Source organism: Mobula birostris, chromosome 14 (genome assembly GCF_030028105.1).
Source record: "Mobula birostris isolate sMobBir1 chromosome 14, sMobBir1.hap1, whole genome shotgun sequence".
NCBI lineage: Eukaryota > Metazoa > Chordata > Chondrichthyes > Myliobatiformes > Myliobatidae > Mobula > Mobula birostris.
In genome coordinates, this window is record NC_092383.1 from 49,346,400 (window position 1) to 49,365,325 (window position 18,926).

General features: G+C 44.5%; 1 protein-coding gene across 1 annotated transcript in view; it reads left to right on the top strand.

The window, feature by feature from the left end:
• Window positions 1-18,926, top strand: part of LOC140209611 (tubulin alpha-1C chain-like) — a 45,857-nt gene that overhangs the window by 17,791 nt on the left and 9,140 nt on the right. The window contains exon 3 of the mRNA XM_072277881.1: window positions 13,017-13,165. Within this exon, the coding sequence (XP_072133982.1) occupies window positions 13,017-13,165 (149 nt within the window). The remainder of the gene's footprint in view (window positions 1-13,016; window positions 13,166-18,926) is intronic.

Sequence of the window (18,926 nt, forward strand, 5' to 3'; positions counted from 1 at the left end):
GGACCTACATTTGTCTTTACCAGTCTTTTCCTTTTTACATATCTATAAAAGCTTTTACAGTCAGTTTTTATGTTCCCTGCCAGTTTTCTCTCATAATCTTTTTTCCCCTTCCTAATTAAGCCCTTTGTCCTCCTCTGCTGAACTCTGAGTTTCTCCCAGTCCTCAGGTGAGCCACTTTTTCTGGCTAATTTGTATGCTTCTTCTTTGGAATTGATACTATCCCTAATTTCTCTTGTCAGCCACGGGTGCACTACCTTCCTTGATTTATTCTTTTGCCAAACTGGGATGAACAATTGTTGTAGTTCATCCATACAATCTTTAAATGCTTGCCATTGCATATCCACCGTCAATCCTTTAAGTGTCATTTGCCAGTCTATCTTAGCTAATTCACGTCTCATACCTTCAAAGTTACCCTTCTTTAAGTTTAGAACCTTTGTTTCTGAATTAACTATGTCACTCTCCATCTTAATGAAGAATTCCACCATATTATGGTCACTCTTACTCAAGGGGCCTCTCACGACAAGATTGCTAATTAACCCTTCCTCATTGCTCAAAACCCATTCTAGAATAGCCTGCTCTCTAGTTGGTTCCTCGACATGTTGGTTCAAAAAACCATCCCACATACATTCCAAGAAATCCTCTTCCTCAGCACCTTTACCAATTTGGTTCACCCAATCTACATGTAGATTGAAGTCACCCATTATAACTGCTGTTCCTTTATTGCATACATTTCTAATTTCCTGTTTAATACCATCTCCGACCTCACTACTATTGTTAGGTGGCCTGTACACAACTCCCACCAGTGTTTTCTGCCCCTTAGTGTTATGCAGCTCTACCCATATCGATTCCACATCTTCCCGGCTTATGTCCTTCCTTTCTATTGCGTTAATCTCATCTTTAACCAGCAACACCACCCCACTTCCTTTTCTTTCATGTCTATCCCTCCTGAATATTGAATATCCCTGAACGTTGAGCTCCCATCCTTGGTCACCCTGGAGCCATGTCTCTGTGATCCCAACTATATCATAATCATTAATAACAATCTGCACTTTCAATTCATCCATCTTGTTACGAATGCTCCTTGCATTGACACACAAAGCCTTCAGGCGCTCTTTTACAACTCTCTTAGCCCTTATACAATTATGTTGAAAAGTGGCCCTTTTTGATGCTTGCCCTGGATTTGTCGGCCTGCCACTTTTACTTTTCTCCTTACTACTTTTTGCTTCTACCCTCATTTTACACCCCTCTGTCTCTCTGCACTGGTTCCCATTCCCCTGTTGTGAACTAACCTCCTCTCGCCTAGCCTCTTTAATTTGATTCCCACCCCCCAACCATTCTAGTTTAAAGTCACCTCAGTAGCCCTCGCTAATCTCCCTGCCAGGATATTGGTCCCCCTAGGATTCAAGTGTAACCCGTCCTTTTTGTACAGGTCACGCCTGCGCCAAAAGAGGTCCCAATGATCCAAAAACTTGAATCCCTGCCTCCTGCTCCAATCCCTCAGCCATGCATTTATCCTCCACCTCATCACATTCCTACTCTCACTGTCGCGTGGCACAGGCAGTAATCCCGAGATTACTACCTTTTGTGACGAGAATACACATAGATAAGATGTTAGCTGTCCTGTGTGATCAGCAGTTGGTCTGCCACCTGTCTTCAAGAGAGAGATAAGGAACACAATGAAACAGGATCTGGAGATGTGTAGAGAGAGCTGTCTGGAGCGGCTCCCCCTTTGAACCCTGAACTGTTTGAAGTGATGGACAGGCGATACCCCAGCAGGGGGATAAAAAGGGACAGGTTCACTAAGGCAAGACACACGACACCCAAGGTAACGAGACCCTGGAAGCGGTGCGCCTCTCACGAGTCGGTGGGAAGTACCGGACAACGCACAGGGTAGGAAGGTACGATCAGCGGGAACCCGGTGTGTGTCCACCCTCGCTTGGGTGCTGGGTTCACTGCAGAGGATCAACCGCATCTGGAGAAGGGGTCACAGTCGGTGACCTCAGGTGACATCACCAAGGACCTGCCCGAAAGCTGCTTGTGAGCAATTATCGCCGGTCTGTGAGTGGAAGCCGTTTCTGAATGATCAGTCGTTCCCGTTCTCTCTCTCCCCCTCCCCCTCCCCCTCCCCCTCCCCCTCCCCCTCCCCCTCCCCCTCCCCCCCCTCCCCCCTCCCCACGTTGTCTATCGCCATGGCAACGATTACTGCGAACTGAACTAAATTGGACTGAACTTTTGTGTCACTTTGAAATTGGTCATTTACCCCTAGACAACGATAGAGCTTGATTGATGCTGTTATCTTAATTCTGTGCACATGTGTGTTTATCATTGCTGAACTGTTGCATTTATTATCCTTCCGATTACTGTGTTGCTTGTTTCTTTAATAAAACTTTCTTAGTTCTAGTAATCCAGACTCCAACTGAGTGATCCATTTCTGCTGGTTTGGCAACCCAGTTACGGGGTACGTAACACTTTGCAGTCCTTTTTCTCAACTCCCTTCCTAGCTCCCTATATTCTCCTTTCAGGACCTCTTCCCTTTTCCTACCTATGTCATTGGTACCTATATGTACCACGACCTCTGGCTCCTCACCCTCCCACTTCAGGATATCTTGAACACGATCAGAAATATCCCGGACCCTGGCACCAGGGAGGCAAGCTACCATCCGGGTCTCTGGACTGCGTCCACAGAATCGCCTATCTGACCCCCTTACTATCGAGTCCCCTATCACAACTGCCCTCCTCTTCCTTTCCCTACCCTTCTGAGCTGCAGGGCCGGACTCTGTGCCAGAGGCACGGCCACTGTCGCTTCCCCCGGGTAAGCTGTCCCCCCCCAACAGTACTCAAACAGGAGTACCTATTGTCAAGGGGCACAGCCACCAGGGTACTCTCTATTACCTGACTCTTCCCCTTTCCCCTCCTAACCGTGACCCACTTGTCTGCCTCCCGTGGCCCCGGTGTGACCACCTGCCTGTAACTCCTCTCTATCAACTCCCCACTCTCCCTGACCAGACGAAGGTCATCGAGCTGCAGCTCCAGTTCTGTAACGCGGTCCCTTAGGAGCTGCATCTCGATGCACTTGGCGCAGATGTAGACGTCCGGGAGGCTTGGAGACTCCAGGGCCTCCCACATCTGACACCGAGAACAACAAACTGCCCTCACACTCATACTGCCCCTCTCCTCAAATAACAACAGAAAATGAATACCAAACCTTCCTCGCCTTGCCCGTTTCTGCCTAAGCCCGTAGAGCCGAAGCCCTTAAGCCTTCACTCTGCTCCTGGCTCACTCCGCAGCCCACAAACTACGCTGCCCGCTGTATGAGGCTCTGTTCCTTTTAAATCTGCCATGCTGCACTGCCCGACGTCACACGCCTGCGCAGTCCCGCCTCTCTGAACGCTGTTGGAGAAAAAGAAACAAAAATTTCAAAAATGTCTTCCTCCGCACTCCCACTCCGACTCTCAGACTTCCCTCTTCGAATCATATCCTACCAGGTGTCCACTTGTCTTCTCAGTAGTCACACGCTTGAACTTTCTGTCCAATCTCGATGCTCCTTGCTGCTTCATTTGGCAACTGGCTGAACTGTTTATTCTGTACTTCCCTCTGGAGGTCTATACGAGAGGCTGCATCACTGTCTGGTATGGGGGGGTGGGGGGGGCTACTGCACAGGACTGAAGGAAGCTGCAGAGGGTTGTAAGTTTCGTCAGCTGCATCTTGGGTACTAGCCTACAAAGTACCCAGGACATCTTCAAGGAGCGGTATCTCAGAAAGGCAATATCCATTATTAAGGACCTCTAGCACCCAGATATGCCTTTTTTTCATTGTTACCATCAGGTAGGAGGTATGGAAGCCTGAAGGCACACACTCAGTGATTCAACAGCTTCTTCCTCTGCCATCCGATTCCTAAATTGACATTGCACTCATGAACACTACTTCACTTTTTAAATATATATTATTTGTTTTTTACACTATTTTAGTCTATTCAATATACATATAATGTATTGCACTGAACTGCTACTGCTAAGTTAACAAACTTCACGTCACATGCCGGTGAAAATAAACCTGATTCTGATCTCAGATTCCTGTTCATGAACAGCATTGCAGGTGTTTGATTTGTCGTCGCATGAACAGAGTTCCAATACACAAAAAGGAAGTTGTCCTCCTTCTGCCATAGAGAAATGTCCTACTTGTCCATGGCCTTAATGGATTTCTTGAAGGTTTGGATAAACCTTTCAGCTAACCCATTTGTTGCTGGGTGGTGAGGAGCTGACTTGAAATGTTTGATGCCATTTTTCTTCACAAACAGTCAGAATTCTGACATGAATTGTGGTCCATTGTCACTCACAATTTGTTCTTGTAAGCCATTTCTGGCAAAGATAGTCTTCAGAATGGAGTTAATCTTTTCTGAGGTGGTTGACTTCATTACTATAACCCCCAGCTACTTCAAATGAGCATTCACAGCAATCAGAAACATGGAGTCCATGAATGGCCCAGCAAAGTCAATATGTACTTTTTGCCATGGTGATGACAGCCATTCCTATGGGCATAAAGTTACCTGTGGGTGCATTTTGAACTTTTTGACATCCTGAACAGTTTTAGGCCGAGTCTTCCATCTGTTTATCTATTCCCAGCCACCACACGTAGCTCTGGGTGAGACTCTTCATCTTGACTGTACCCAGGTGTTCTTGCAGATTTTCTAACACTCCGGTGCCTAATTTAGAGGGAACCACAACACAAGATCCACACACCAGCGTTCTTTGACATACTGACAGTTGGTCTTGTCTCGCTGAGAACTCTGGAAACAGGGTTATCATGAACTGGCCGTCCTTACATGGTGATGTCATAGACTTTTGACAATGTCAGATCGTTCCTTGTTTCCCTTTGTATTTTGGAATTTGTTACCAGCAACTGGTCCACCAATGTTGTGTGGAATACCTCTGCTGGGTCACAGTATGAAGACGTTTCTTCTTCAGTTGCTAGTAGTGGAAGCTGTGACAAGCCATTAGTGTTGCTTGGTTTCCTTGAACTCTATGTCACAAGAGTGAACTCCTAGGAACAGTGTCCAATATTGTAACAGGGTAGCAGTCATCACTGGAATTCCCTTTTTGGGATTGAAAATGTACACAAGGGGCTGGTGACCTGTCACTAGCGTAGACTTTTGTCCATAGAAATAGTGGTGGAACTTCTCTATTCCCCATACTAGACTAAGAGCCTCTTGGTCAATATGAGCATAGCTATGTTCTGCGCTTGTCAGTGATCTTGAGGGAAACGCAATCGGACGTTCAGATCCATCTTTCATAATGTGTGACAAAACAACTCCAATGCCATAAGGGAATACATCACACACCAGTCTGATGGGCAGGGATGGGTCATAATAGGTGAGCAGTTCATCAGATGTTATTGTTTCCTTGAACGCTTTTTCACATCTTTCTGACCACTCTCACTTTGCTCCTGACTGTAACAGTGTGTTCAATGGATGAGGCACTGTAGCAATGTTTGGGAGAAACCGGTGGTAGTAGTTTACAAGGCCCAAGTATGACCTGAGTTGTGACACATTTTCTGGTTTGGGTGCCCGTGGCACCGCTTCAATCTTCTCTTGTGACTTAATGACCATGCTTGTTAATGACATGTTCACAGTATGAGATTTCATTCTTGGGAACTCACATTTCTTTTTCTTTGCACGCAGACCATACTCACGCAGCCTTGTAAGCACTTTGCCAAGGTTCCGGAGGTGCTCTTTATTTATCATTCTTGCCAGTCACAATGATGTCATCAAGGTAACATTGTGTTCCTGGGATATCTTGGAGAACTTGGTCCATTTCTCTTTGCCAAATAGCTGGAGCTGATGCGACACCAGAGATGAGACGATTATACTGGAACAGTCTCTTGTGAGTGTTGATTGTAAGGAACTTCCTGCTTGACTCCTCAATCTCCATTTGCAGATAGGCTTGTGATGTCAATCTTTGGAAAAACTCTCCCTGCCTGCCAAAGATGCAAAAATGTCTTCTAATTGTGGTGGGATACTGCACAGTCCACAGCACCGGGTAGGTGCTCACCATGAAATCCCCACATATGCAAATGGCACCAGCCTTCCCTTTCTCGATCACTGGGACAATAGGCATTGCCCAATTGCTCCACTCAACCTTGGAGAGAGTTCCAGACGCCTCCAAGCTCTGTAGTTAAGCATTCACTTTAGGACATAGTGCATAAGGCTCTGGATGCACTTTGTGGAATCTTGGTGTTGCTGCTTCATCTAGTTCAATTCTAGCCTTCATGCCTTCGAATTTACCGATGCCCTTCTCAAAAACTTTCCCATTGGCATTAAGCAGCTGTGTCAGTCTCTCGTTAATACTACCCATGCCTGTTGATGTCACACAGGCAAGATAATATAGATCAAAAAAGATGTGACCGGTGTAAAACTGAAAATGGAGCTGGATACAGGTCAGCTTTGTCTATAATTTCAGAGGCTGACTACAACAGACTTTTTTTAAAATACTATTAGAGAAGAACTCAATGATGCTAAAGACTTACACAGGTGAAAAAGTGTCTCCTAAAGGCAAACTGAAAGTAAAAGAGGTCAAACACAACAGCTAGAACTTTATATATTGAAAAGGGGAGGGCCAGCACTTTTCGGATGTGAATGGTTGAGAAAGATCAACTAGAGTGGCACTGACTGAGGTCAAACTGGGATTAAATGATTTGGATGATGGAACTGATGGCTTTGTTGCAAGATTTGCAGACGATAAGAAGACAGGTAGTTTTGAGGAAGTAGGGAGGCTGCAGAAGGACTTAGATTAAGAGAATGGGCAAAGAAATGGCAGGTGGAATACAGTGTCAGGGAGTGTATGGTCATGCACTTTGGTAAGAGAATTGAAAGGGTTGACTATTTTCTAATAGGAGAGAAAATACAAAAAAACTGAGGTGCAAAGGAGTCCTTGTGCAGATTCCCAAAATGTTAATTTGCAAGTTGAGTCTGGCGAGGAATGCAAATGCAATGTTAGCTTTCATTTCAAGAGGATTAGAATATAAAAGCAATGATATAATGTTGAAACCTTATAAAGTACTGGTGAGGCCTTACTTGGAGTATTATGAGCAGGTTTGGGCTCCTTATCTTAGAAAGTATATGCTGAAACTGGAGGGCGATTCACAAAAATGATTCTAGGATTAATGGCTTGTCATATGAAGAGTGTTTGATGGTTCTGAGCCTGTATTCACTATAACTCAGAAGAATCAGGGGTGACCTCATTGAAACATATGGAATGTTTAAAAGCCTTGATAGAGTGGATGTGAAGAGGATGTTTCCTATCACAGGAGAGTCGAAGATGAGTGGATACAGCCTCAGAATAGAGGGGTGTTCTTTTAGAATGGAGATGAGGAGGAATTTCTTTAGCCAGAGGGTGGTGAATCTGTGGAATTCTTTGCTAGAGGCAGCTGTGGAGGCCAAGAGTTTATGGATATTTAAGGCAGAGGTTGATAGATTCTTGATTGATCAGAAGAAGGGATACAGGGAGAAGGCAGGAGATTGAGGCTGAGAGGAAAATTGGATCAGCCATGATAAAGTGGCAGAGCAGACTCGATGGGCCAAATGGCCAAATTCTGCTCGTATGTCTTATGGTCTTATAGAAGCTATGAAGAACTTGTTACAGCACTTACAGCGCGACATCGTGCTTACATCGCTGGCGATCAACTAGAGCTCAAGAAAAGCAGCTATGATCTGCGCAACGCTATCAAGGCTGCAAAACAACAATATAGGGAGAAGACTGAGTCAAGATCACAACGAATAGCACACATGACTTGTGGCGAGGGCTGCATACCATTGCAGACTTCAAAGCCAAACGTTGTGCTCCAACATCGTGGCCTCTCTCCCAGAAATCGCTTTTATGCTAGGTTCAATGTCGCTAACTCTGAGCCTCCAAGGAAAGCCACCACTACAACCTACAACTGGGACATCTGAGGCTGAGGTACTCAGATGTTTCCAACGAGTGGACAGTCACAAGGCTGAGGGACCGGATGGCATCCCAGGGCGAGTACTTAGGATGTGCTCAGCATAACTGGCAGGTGTGTTTATAGACATTTCTAATCTCTCCTTCTCCCAGTGTAGAGTGCCCTCCTGTTTCAAGTTATCCACTATTGTCCCTGTACCAAAAAAGACCAAGGTAACATGTCTGAACATTTGGCATCCTGTCACACTCACCTCAGTAATAAGCAAACTGCTTTGAGAGGCTGGTCAAAGGTTACATCTGCAGCTTGCTATCACCCAGACTGGACCCCCTACAATTCGCCTACTGGCACAACTGATTGACAGATGACACAGTAGTCACTGCTCTACATACTGTCCTTACACATCTGGAGAAGAAGGATGCTTATGTGAGAATGCTGTTCTTGGACTACAGTTTGGCATTCAACACCATAGTTCCATCCAGGCTTGATAAGAAGCTCAGAGACCTCGGCCTTGACCCTGCCTTGTGCAAGTGGGTCCTGGACTTCCTGTCAGATTGCCAGCAGGTTGTAAGAGTGGGCTGTCTCACCTCCAACCCTTTGACTCTCAATACAGGGACCCTCAGGGCTGTGTACTGAGTCCCCTCCTTTACTCCCTGTATACCCATGACTGTATCGCCACCCACAGCTCCAAACTGCTAATTAAATTTGCCGACAACACTACATTGATTGGCCTTATCTCAAACAATATCGAGGTGGTCTACAGGGAAGGAGTCATCCCTCTGACACAGTGGTGTCAAGAAAACAACTTCTCCCTCAATGTCGCAAAAAACAAAGGAGCTGGTTGTGGATTACAGGAGGAATGGAGATGGCCTAACCCCTATTGACATCAATGGATCTGGGGTTGAGAGGATAAATCGCTTTAAGTACCTTGGCATCCACATCACCGAGGACCTCACGTGGTCTGTACACACAAATTGTGTGATGAAAAAGGCACAACAGCACCTCTTTCACCTCAGATGGATGAGGAAGTTTGGTATGGACCCCCAAATCCTAAGAACTTTCTACAAGGGCACAATTGAGAGCATCCTCTCTGGCTGCATCACTGCCTGGTATGGGAACTGTACCTCCCTTAATCACAGGATTCTGCAGAGAGTGGTGCAGACAGCCCAGCACATCTGTAGTTGTGAACTTCCCATGATTCAGGACATTTACAAGGACAGGTGTGTAAAAAGGGCCCGTAGGATCATTGGGGACTCAAGTCATCCCAACCACAATCTATTCCAGCTGTTACCATCCGGGAAGCGGTACAGCAGCATAAAAGCCAGGACCAACAGGCTCCGGGACAGCTTCTTCCACCAGGCCAGCAGAATGATTAACTCACGCTGACTTGAGTGTACTCTATATTACAATGACTGTTCTATTTATTATAAATTACTATGATTGCACACTTAGACGGAGACGTAACGTAAAGATTTTTATTCCTCATGTATGTGAAGGATGTAAGAAATAAAGTCAATTCAATTCAAACGAAAGGCGTTGACAATCATACAATGAAAATGAAGGTTTGGAGTTTACAATCATCAGCAGCGTTTTATGAAGGTAGTCTGTACTAGGTGTCTGTGCTGATTTTGTTCATTTCCAGTCAAAAAGAGCACAACAGGGATTAATTCCATCGATAATTATCAGGAACTAATGCACAGTTTTATAGTACTGCTGTAGTAATGTAGTGTTCTAATTTGTTCTGTATTTCATTTAAGTACATAGTTTGTTACTCAGTATGTCTTTAATATACCTTTTTAACTATTTCCATGAAGCCAGCTAATTGGGGCAGTCACTTAATTTGGCCAAAGTGTACTGGTCCTTCTGTCCCAATTAACCAGAATGCATTGTACTACTTTTCAGATATCAATGTGGAAAGATAGCAATAAGATCAAAAGAATAGAGAGAAAATTTGAGATGTGTTGAAGTTGTATAAGAAATGGGTGAGGCCTCGTTTGGAGTATTGTGTGCAGTTCTGGTCACCCACCTGCAGTGGAGATATCATTAAGATTGAAGGTCTACAGAGAAAATTTACAAGAATGTTGCTGGGAATTGAGGACTTGTGTTATAGGGAAAAGATGAATAAGCTGAGACTCTTTTCCTGGAGTGCAGGAGAATGAGGGGGGAGTTGACAGAGGTACACAAAGTTATGACAGATAGAGATATTAATTCATGCAGGTTTTTTCCACAGAGATTGGTTGAGACTAGAACTAGAGATCTTGGGTTAAGGGCGAAAGGTGAAATATTTAAAGAGAACGCTACTGTACTGTTATCAAAACTAGAAAAAAATTCCCATTTACCCTCAAAGTAATGGCTGCTAGAGTCATTGCCTCACCTGGCACAGAAACAGGCCATTCAGCCCACTGTATCCATGCTAACAACTGTCTACACTGTGACAAACTTGTATAGATGTGTGGTGGAGAGCATATTGACTGGTTGCATCATGGCCTGGTATGGAAACACCAATACCCTTTAATAGAAAAGCCTACAAAAAGTAGTGGATACAACCCCTTCCATCACGGGTAAAGCCCTCCCCACCATTGAGTATATCTACAGGGAACACTGTTGCAGGAAATCAGCCATTCATCATCAAGGACCTCCATGATCCAAGCCATGTTCTCTTCTCACAGCTGCCATCAGGAAGAAGATACAGGAGCCTCACGTCCCACACCAACAGATTCGGGAACAATTATTACCCCTCACCCATCAGGCTCTTGAACCAGAGGGAATACTTCACTCAACTTCACTCGCTTCATCACTGACTTGTTCCCTCAATCTATGGACTGACTTTCAAGGACTCTTCATTTCATGTTCTTGACATTTATTGCATATTTATTATTGTTATTATTTTTCTTATTGTATTTAAACAGTTTGTTGACTTTTGCACATTGGTTGTTTGTCCATCCAGTTGGGTGTGGTCTTTCATTGATTCTGTTTTGTCCAGAAAATCCAGCAATATCCACTAACTCTCCTTTGTCTATCCTGATTGTTATCTCCTCAAAGAATTCCAACAGGATTTCCTCTTGCTGACTTTAGCCTATTTTATCATGTGCCTCCCAGTACCACAAAACATCATCCTTAGTAATGTTCGGCACAGCATTGTGGGTCAACGGGCCTGTATTCTGCTGTAGGTTTTCTATGTTTCTATAATGCATCTTCCCAACCACTGAGGTCAGGCTAACTGGCCTAAAATTTCCCTTCTTCTGCCTCCTTCCCATCTTAAAGCTTGGAGTGACATTTGTAATTTTCCAGTCCTCCAGAACCATTCTGGGCTGTATCTGTCATTTTCTATAAATTGTTCGTTTCCTGGGCATTGGTGGTGTAACCAGTTAGAATACTCTTTATTGTATGTCGGTAGAAGTTTATCAACATTTTTGGTGATGTGCCAAATCTACGCAACGTAGAGTCGCTGTTGTGCCTTTATTGTGATGGCACTTATGTGCCTGTCCCAGGACAGATCATCTGATATAGAATGTAAAGCTACTAACCCACTCACCTCTGATCCCCTCATAAGGCCTGGCTCATGGATCTCCAGTTTCTTCCTCCTGTAGTCAATAATCAGCTCTTTGGTTTTGCTGACGATGAGTGATACAGAAGTGAGGAGAAATAGCAAACACAAAACAAATAGAGCAATACACCATGTTTCCCTCTGGCATGCTCCACAATTGCTTTCATCTCTACCCTGGCGACAGTCACCAGTTATTGGCAATTTATACATCTCCACCTTTTCCTGTTCCAGGTACTGGAAACATAAACTCAAGTGTCCTCAGCCTTGCATTGAAGCTGACAATGTCATTTGGGCAGTACTTCTCTGAAGATCATCAGCTTGTTATAGTGGAGAGGCTTCCTGAGATCCCAAGAGCGATGCCACCTAAAATTTATCCATCTGGTGTTTAGCTCCTGGTAGGGTCAACCGTGGCAGTAAGGCCAAGGGGGAGGTTTCAGACAAAGACCGATCCAACCAAAACTGAGCTGGAACTAGATGAACTCCAGATCATTCACGAGGCGGAGAAGGGGGATACACAGGACATGTAAAGAGGTAGTTACACACAAGGTGCAGGACACAGGAAATTGGGTGACAGTCAGGAAGGGGAAAGGGGTTAGATAGCCAGTGCAGAGAACCACTGTGGCCATCCCCCCCCCCCCAACAACAGGTATATCACTTTGGATATTGTTGGATGGGATGACCTACCAGAGGGAAGTCACAGCAGTCAGGTCTCTGGCACTGAGTCTGCCTCTGTGAAACAGGGAGAAGAGGTGAGCTGGTTTTACTATATACATAAAAAGGATGGGAGATGGTTGAATTTTGTTCATTTGGACTATGTCAGTATTTAGTACGCGTGTGCACTCTCCTTGCTATGTGCATGTGGAGTGAGAAGAATTATGGGACATAATTGTGGCTGCTCTCAGGTATTGAAGGGAGACATTCAAAGTAAGTTGTTTAAACAAAAGAAAAACATGTCCTTGTTGCTTGGGTGTTTACAATCAATATTCTAAAGGGATGTACTTCTATTCTGAGGCTGTGCCCTCTGGTTGAAGACTCCCCTAGTATATGTTTTTTTCCATAAATTCTATTGTATTTCTTTATTTTCCTGCAAGAAAATGAATGTCAGGATAGTCCACTTCAGTGTTCATCATCCCAGAACTTGTGTGGAATTCAGATCAAAGCCACTGCTCCTAGTATGTTACTGTTCATTTACTTTAGAGCGCTGTACGTTTAACTACTGACTTCCTTTATTCCCAAGCCGCCAGGTTCGGGCGCAGCCATCAGATCTCCTGGAGGGGCTTCTCTTGCCTCAGTGCTCATCTGACTCCACAGCTGTGAGCTCTCTGTAGTTCATGTTTCATGCGTTTGATGTTTTTCTAATTATTTGCAAGATTTGTCTTCTTTTACACACTGGATATGCGGTGGTCTTCGTTGTGTGTTTTTTTTCATGAATTCTTTTATTTCTTTGTTTTGTGGCTGTCTGAAAGAAGATGAATCTCAAGGTTGTATATGGTATACATACTTTGATAATAAATTTCAACTTTGAACTTCTGTCTAGACGAGGTCAGGAATGGGACTTACCAGGATCTTTTCCATCCGGAGCAGCTCATCACTGGAAAGGAAGATGCTGCAAATAACTATGCCCGGGGACATTACACCATTGGGAAGGAGATCATCGATGCAGTGCTGGAGCGTGTCCGGAAGCTGGTGAGTGCGAGACGCTCAAGGCCTGGAAAACTGTGCATGGTGGATAGCAACGTGCAAAAATGCTAGAAGAACTCAGCAAGTCTGGCAGCATCTGCGAAGGGGAATAAACTGTTGATAGTTTGGGCCAAGATGCTTCATCAGGACTGAAAAAGAAGGGAGAAGAAGCTAGAATAAGGAATAAGAAGGTGGGGGAAAGGAAGGCTGGCACGTGACAGGTGAGACCAAGTGGGTGGGAGAGGGAGGTGATAGGTGGAAGAGGTAAAGGCTTGGAGAAGAAGGAATCTGGGAGAAGAGGAGAGTGGACCATGGGAGAAAGGGAAGGAGGAGGGGAACTAGAGGAAGGTGGTAAGGAGGAGAAGAGAAGGGGAGGGAGAGAAATTGTTCCATTCAGCAGGTTAGGTGCTCTCCAGACAGTAATTTGAGATGTTGCTCCTCCAAACTGAGAGTGGCGTCATTGTGACAGGAGAGAAGACCTTGGACCGATATGTCAGAATGAGAAAGGGATAATGTTACCCTCTCACCTGTTCTCTTCTCCACTGCCGATCACCTCTAGCTAGCGTTTTGTGTGTGTTGCTCAAAATTTCCAGCATCGGTGGAATCTCATGTTTTGAGAGATGTTTTTCCTGTCCAGCATTAAAACACAGCCACTGAGGGTCTTCCCCTTTGTCTTTCCAAACGTGTGGTTGAAACACATTTACCACTCTCACTCTGTGATTGCCAGTCCTCACTAGAACTTTCCATATTTATTCTGGACGTCAAACACAGTCCCAACATGAATTAAATAAATATTTTCAACCCCATTCTCCTGCCTTCTCCCCATAATCTTTGCCACTCTTACTAATCAAGAACCAATCAACTACCAGTTTAAATACACCCAATGATTTGGTCTCCACAGGCATCTGGCAATGACTTAAGCAGATTCACCACCCTCTGGCTTAAGAAATTCCTCCTCATTTCTGTTCTAAAGGGACATCCTATTCTGAGGTTGTGCCCTCTGGGTCTAGACTCCCCACTATTGGAAACCTCCTCTCTAAATCCACTCTGTCTAAACTTTCAATGGGTCTCATTTGCAATCCTCACTTCCTTTGTTGCCTGATCCAACTCTGGTCCTCACGGTTTTGTCCCCCTCCCCCGAAACTCCTAGTCATTTTCTGTCGCTCTCCCTTCTGATTCTATCTGCTCTTCATCTCACTACTAATAGTCCTCTTGATCACCTTCATTACTAATCAGCTTTCAATACTGACAGACTTTGTGTCTCCTCATATCACTCTCCAGCATCTGCCTCCACCATCACCCTCATCCTCACTTCCTCCCACCCAACACCATCTGCCTCTATCACCCACTATTGTGACTGACTAAAACTGAGCCACATTGGGAGATCTTTATTCACACAGCAAATCTCCAGGAGAGAGAGTCCAAATGAATTGCACTTTCATGACACAATGTTGTGTACCTCTTCAACACAAAGATGACAATAAACAATTAACTAATTGCTATAACTACCTACTTAACGAGGTGCTCCGTTGGTCAGAGTTGACCATGGATATTGCATCCCAGCTGTCTACATGATGCGCTTATATAAGACGTTGACGAGGCCTAAATTGGATTAAAGTATACAGTTTTCGTCACCTAGCTACAGGAAAGATTGAAAGAGTGCAGGGAAAATTTACAAGGATGTAGCCGGCTCAGGAGGACCTGAGTTATAAGGAAAGATTGAATAGGTTAGGACTGTATTCTTTAGAATGTATAAGATTGAGAAGAAATTTGATAGGGGTATACATAATTATGAGGGTATAGACTGGACTTTTTCCACTGAGGTCATGGCTTAAGGGTGAAAGGTGAGAAGTTTAAGGGGAACATGAGAGATCTTGGGGTCCATGTCCATAGGACCTCAAAGCTGTTGCGTAGATTGACAGTGTTGTTAAGGCAGCATACAGTGTGTTGGCCTTCATCAACTGTGGGATTGAGTTCAAGCGCCATGAGCTAATGTTACAGTTATATAAGCCCTTAATCAGACCCGACTTGGAGTAGTGGGTTCAGTTCTGGTCACCTCATTACAGGAAGAATGTGGATACTATAGAGGGAGAGTGCAGAGGAGATTTACAAGGATGTTGCCTGGATTGGAGGGCGTACCTTATGAGAATAGGTTGAGTAAACTTGGCCTTTTCTCCTTGGAGTGATGGAGGGTGACCTGATAGAGGTGTATAAGATGATGAGGGGTATTGATCGTGTGGATACCCAGAGGCTTTTTCCCAGGGCTGAACTGGTTAATATGAGGGGGCATACTTTTAAGGTGTTTGGAATGTCAGGGGTAAGTTTTTCACACAGGGAGTGGTGGGTGCGCGGAAGGTACTACTGGTGGCGGTGGTGGAAGCAGATACAATAGGGTCTTTTAAGAGCCTCTTAGATAGATACATGGAGCTTAGAAAATTAGAGGGCTATGTGCTAAGGAAATTCTATGCAGTTTCTAGAGTAGGTTACATGGTTGGCACAACTTTGTAGGCCAAGGGCCTGTAATGTACTGTAGATTTCTGTTTCGATGAAGGAATACTTCTTCACTCAGAAGATCGGGAGAGTGTGGAACAACCTGCCAGCACAAGTAGTGCATGCGAGCTCAATTTCGATGTTTTAAGAGAAGTTTGGATAGGTACATGGATGGTAGGCGTATGGAGGCCTATGATCCTGGTCCAGGTCAATGGAAGTAGGCAGTTTAAATGGTTCAGCATAGACTAGATGGGCTGAAGGGCCAGTTTCTGTGTTGTTCTTCTCTATCTCTGATGATGTGGCAGTCATTGCTCCCTAAAAGAATTTACAGTTTTTGGACACTGGGCATTGGTTCCTCAGAAATGCAGTCGAGTCAGAAACCTGCATTGCAATTGCTCAACTGCACAGGAAGCGGGGGTGGAGAGAAGCAAGAAAGCAATAATGATCAGGGATTTTGTAACTAAGTGGGTGGCTCAAACATGCTTTTCTGAATTTGTAGACGTGACTGCAGGATTGGGATGTTACCTCCCTTGTGCCAGGATTAAGATGGTGAAAAGGCTATAAAGTATCTTGAAAGGGGAGCGTGAGCAGTCATAAGACATCCACATTGTCACCAACAGCATGTGTAGAAGAAGCGAAAGGGTCTTACAGGCAGAATTTATGGAGCCAGCAAAGTAGTTACAAAATGGGTGGTGGTTTTAGGATATGTCCCAGTGCCATGTGTTAATAAGTGTGGATATAAACAGAACAGTGTGTGGCTGGAGAGACAGTTAGGAGGGATGGCTTTGTTTTTTGCTTTCTGGGCATGTAAATATTTAGTAGATTTTACCATAGTAGTTGGGACATGTGCAAATTAGATGGCTTACACCCTTGTATCACCAATATCCTTGAGGAGGTTGAGGTTGCTAGTACTGTTGGGAAGAGTTTAAAATGGTGTGGAAATTTTGAAAGGATAGAAATGAAATCTCATGGGGAATGCAGTGATGAAGCAGGTGGTACTACAATCACATTCTACAGTGAACTGTTCTATCCTGACGTGGTACTGTCTAATGGGAGTTTGTACATTCTCCATATGGTAGCACAAATTTCCTCGAGTACTTCCATTTTCTCCTCTCTTCTGGTTAGTAGGTTAATTGGCTACTGAAATTATCCTGGGTGTAGGAGGGTGAGCAAGTTAAAGGATTTGACGGGCATGTGAGAGAATAGGTTTCAGAGAGATGAATGCTGGAATGGTATTGATAGAATTGCTTTGATAGCTGGCATAAACTCTATGGGCTAAATAGCCTCCTATGTACACAGAAGAATCGGGTTTAATATCACTGGCATTTGTCATTAAATTTGTTGTTTTGCAGCAGCAGTACATTGCAATACATAATTTTAAAAACTATAAATTACAGTAAGTACATATAAAACAATAAATAAGTAGTACAAAAAGATAGGAGCATAAAGGACCTGCCGAAGAGTCTTGACGAGCACTCTTTTCCATAGATGCTGCCTGGCCTGCTGAGTTTCTTCAGCATTGTGTGTGTTGTCTGGCCACATCAATCCGGTTTCCTGACAGACCTTTGCCAATGTATCTTTTAATACTCCATTCATTCTACTACTCCTGAGGACTGGGGCTGATATGGAAGGTGGTATTCCCAAGTAAATCCTAATGCCTGACCCCATTCCTTAGTTAATTTACCTGTAAAATATGTCCCTCTATCACTGTTAAATGTGTATGGAACCCCAAATCTAGGAATAATTTCCTTCATTAATGTCTTAACCACAGTTCGAATATCATCTTTTCTAGCGGGAAATGCCTCCACCCATTTGGAGAACATGTCCACTATTACTAATCAGTATTTATAACCCCACTGCAGGCATGTGCCCAAAGTCTATCTGTAATTTGGCAAATGGTGTCTCCATAGATGGCAAACGATTAAATTTAGCAGGTGACTCTGGCAAGTCTCACAGCTTTGCACAACCTGCCCCACAATTACTATTAACCCTGGCACAAGTCATTGTTGTATTTGTATAATTCCACCCCCCCAGTTTCCTATGTGTCCTTTCCCAGGTACTAGTTGAACAAGGACGTAGGAGATCCCTGAGACACACATGGTGATTCTCTGGATGTTTTCACACCCCTCGGAGTCGCTAAAACATCCTTCCATTCTCCCTTCTCCTTTAACTGGGGTCCCGTCTTGGGCGGAGATTAAATCTCACAGCTTTGGGGTATGGTTACAGGGATACGGTGCACCTGCATACATATAGCATAGCTTTTCCTGCACCAGTGGCTTTCCTAGTAGCCACGTCAGCAGCAACATCTCCTTTAGCTGTGGGGTCTGAGGCATTAGTGTCAGCTTCACACATAATGACAGCAATTTGTTCAGGCCACCCAACTGCTTGTAGCAGATTTTTACTGTGATACGCATGCTGGATGGATTTTCCCATGGATGGAATGAACCCAGTGACCCAAAATCATGTGCCATCCCGAAGGCATACTAGAGTCAGTACAAATGTTTACTGTGTATCCTTTGGTTAAAATGCAAGCTTGCTTTAGAGCAGAAAGCTCAGCTGCCTGAGCAGACGTCCTTTGGGGAAGGGTTCTTACTTCCAAAGTATCTAAGGGAGTCACTATCATAGCCTGGCAGTATGGTGTGGTCATTAGGCTTGCTGGAAGAGCCGTCCGTAATGACTATTAAATCTGGGTACAATGGATAGGTCAGGTCATGGTGACATAACAGGCTCTACTATTTTTACACAGTCATGGGGTTCTGAGGACTCTGTCATAGAGACCAGTGTAGCCGGGTTCAGTGCGAGTGGTCTTCCAGAAATTAAATTTGACTTGCTGAGTAACATGACCTTGTGTCCCATGCGGCAGGCAGTGGTGAAATGTTGCGTAGCAGCTGAGTTGAGCAGCATTACAACATGAGGTGTCAGTACCGGACAGGCATGGTCTAGTATTAACAGGGCAGCCTTCTCAACCATTACTGCTATCACTGCCACTGCCCTTAAACATCCTGGCATTCATCTAACCAGCGGAGGCCACAGGATGCAATAATATGACACTGGTTTATTGTAAGTCGCCATGTTCTTGGGTTAATACGCACTTGCGAAACCCTCCTCTTCCTTCACATGTACAGTAGCTGAAACGGCTTGCTGTAATCGGGGGCCTGTATTAGGGCACCATTTAGTGCCTCATACGCCTGCTTCATATTCTGTCCATTGTATGGTGTCAGGTTCAGCCTAGGTTACTGCGTCTCGTAGGGCAGCGTCATAGATGCAGTATTCAGCT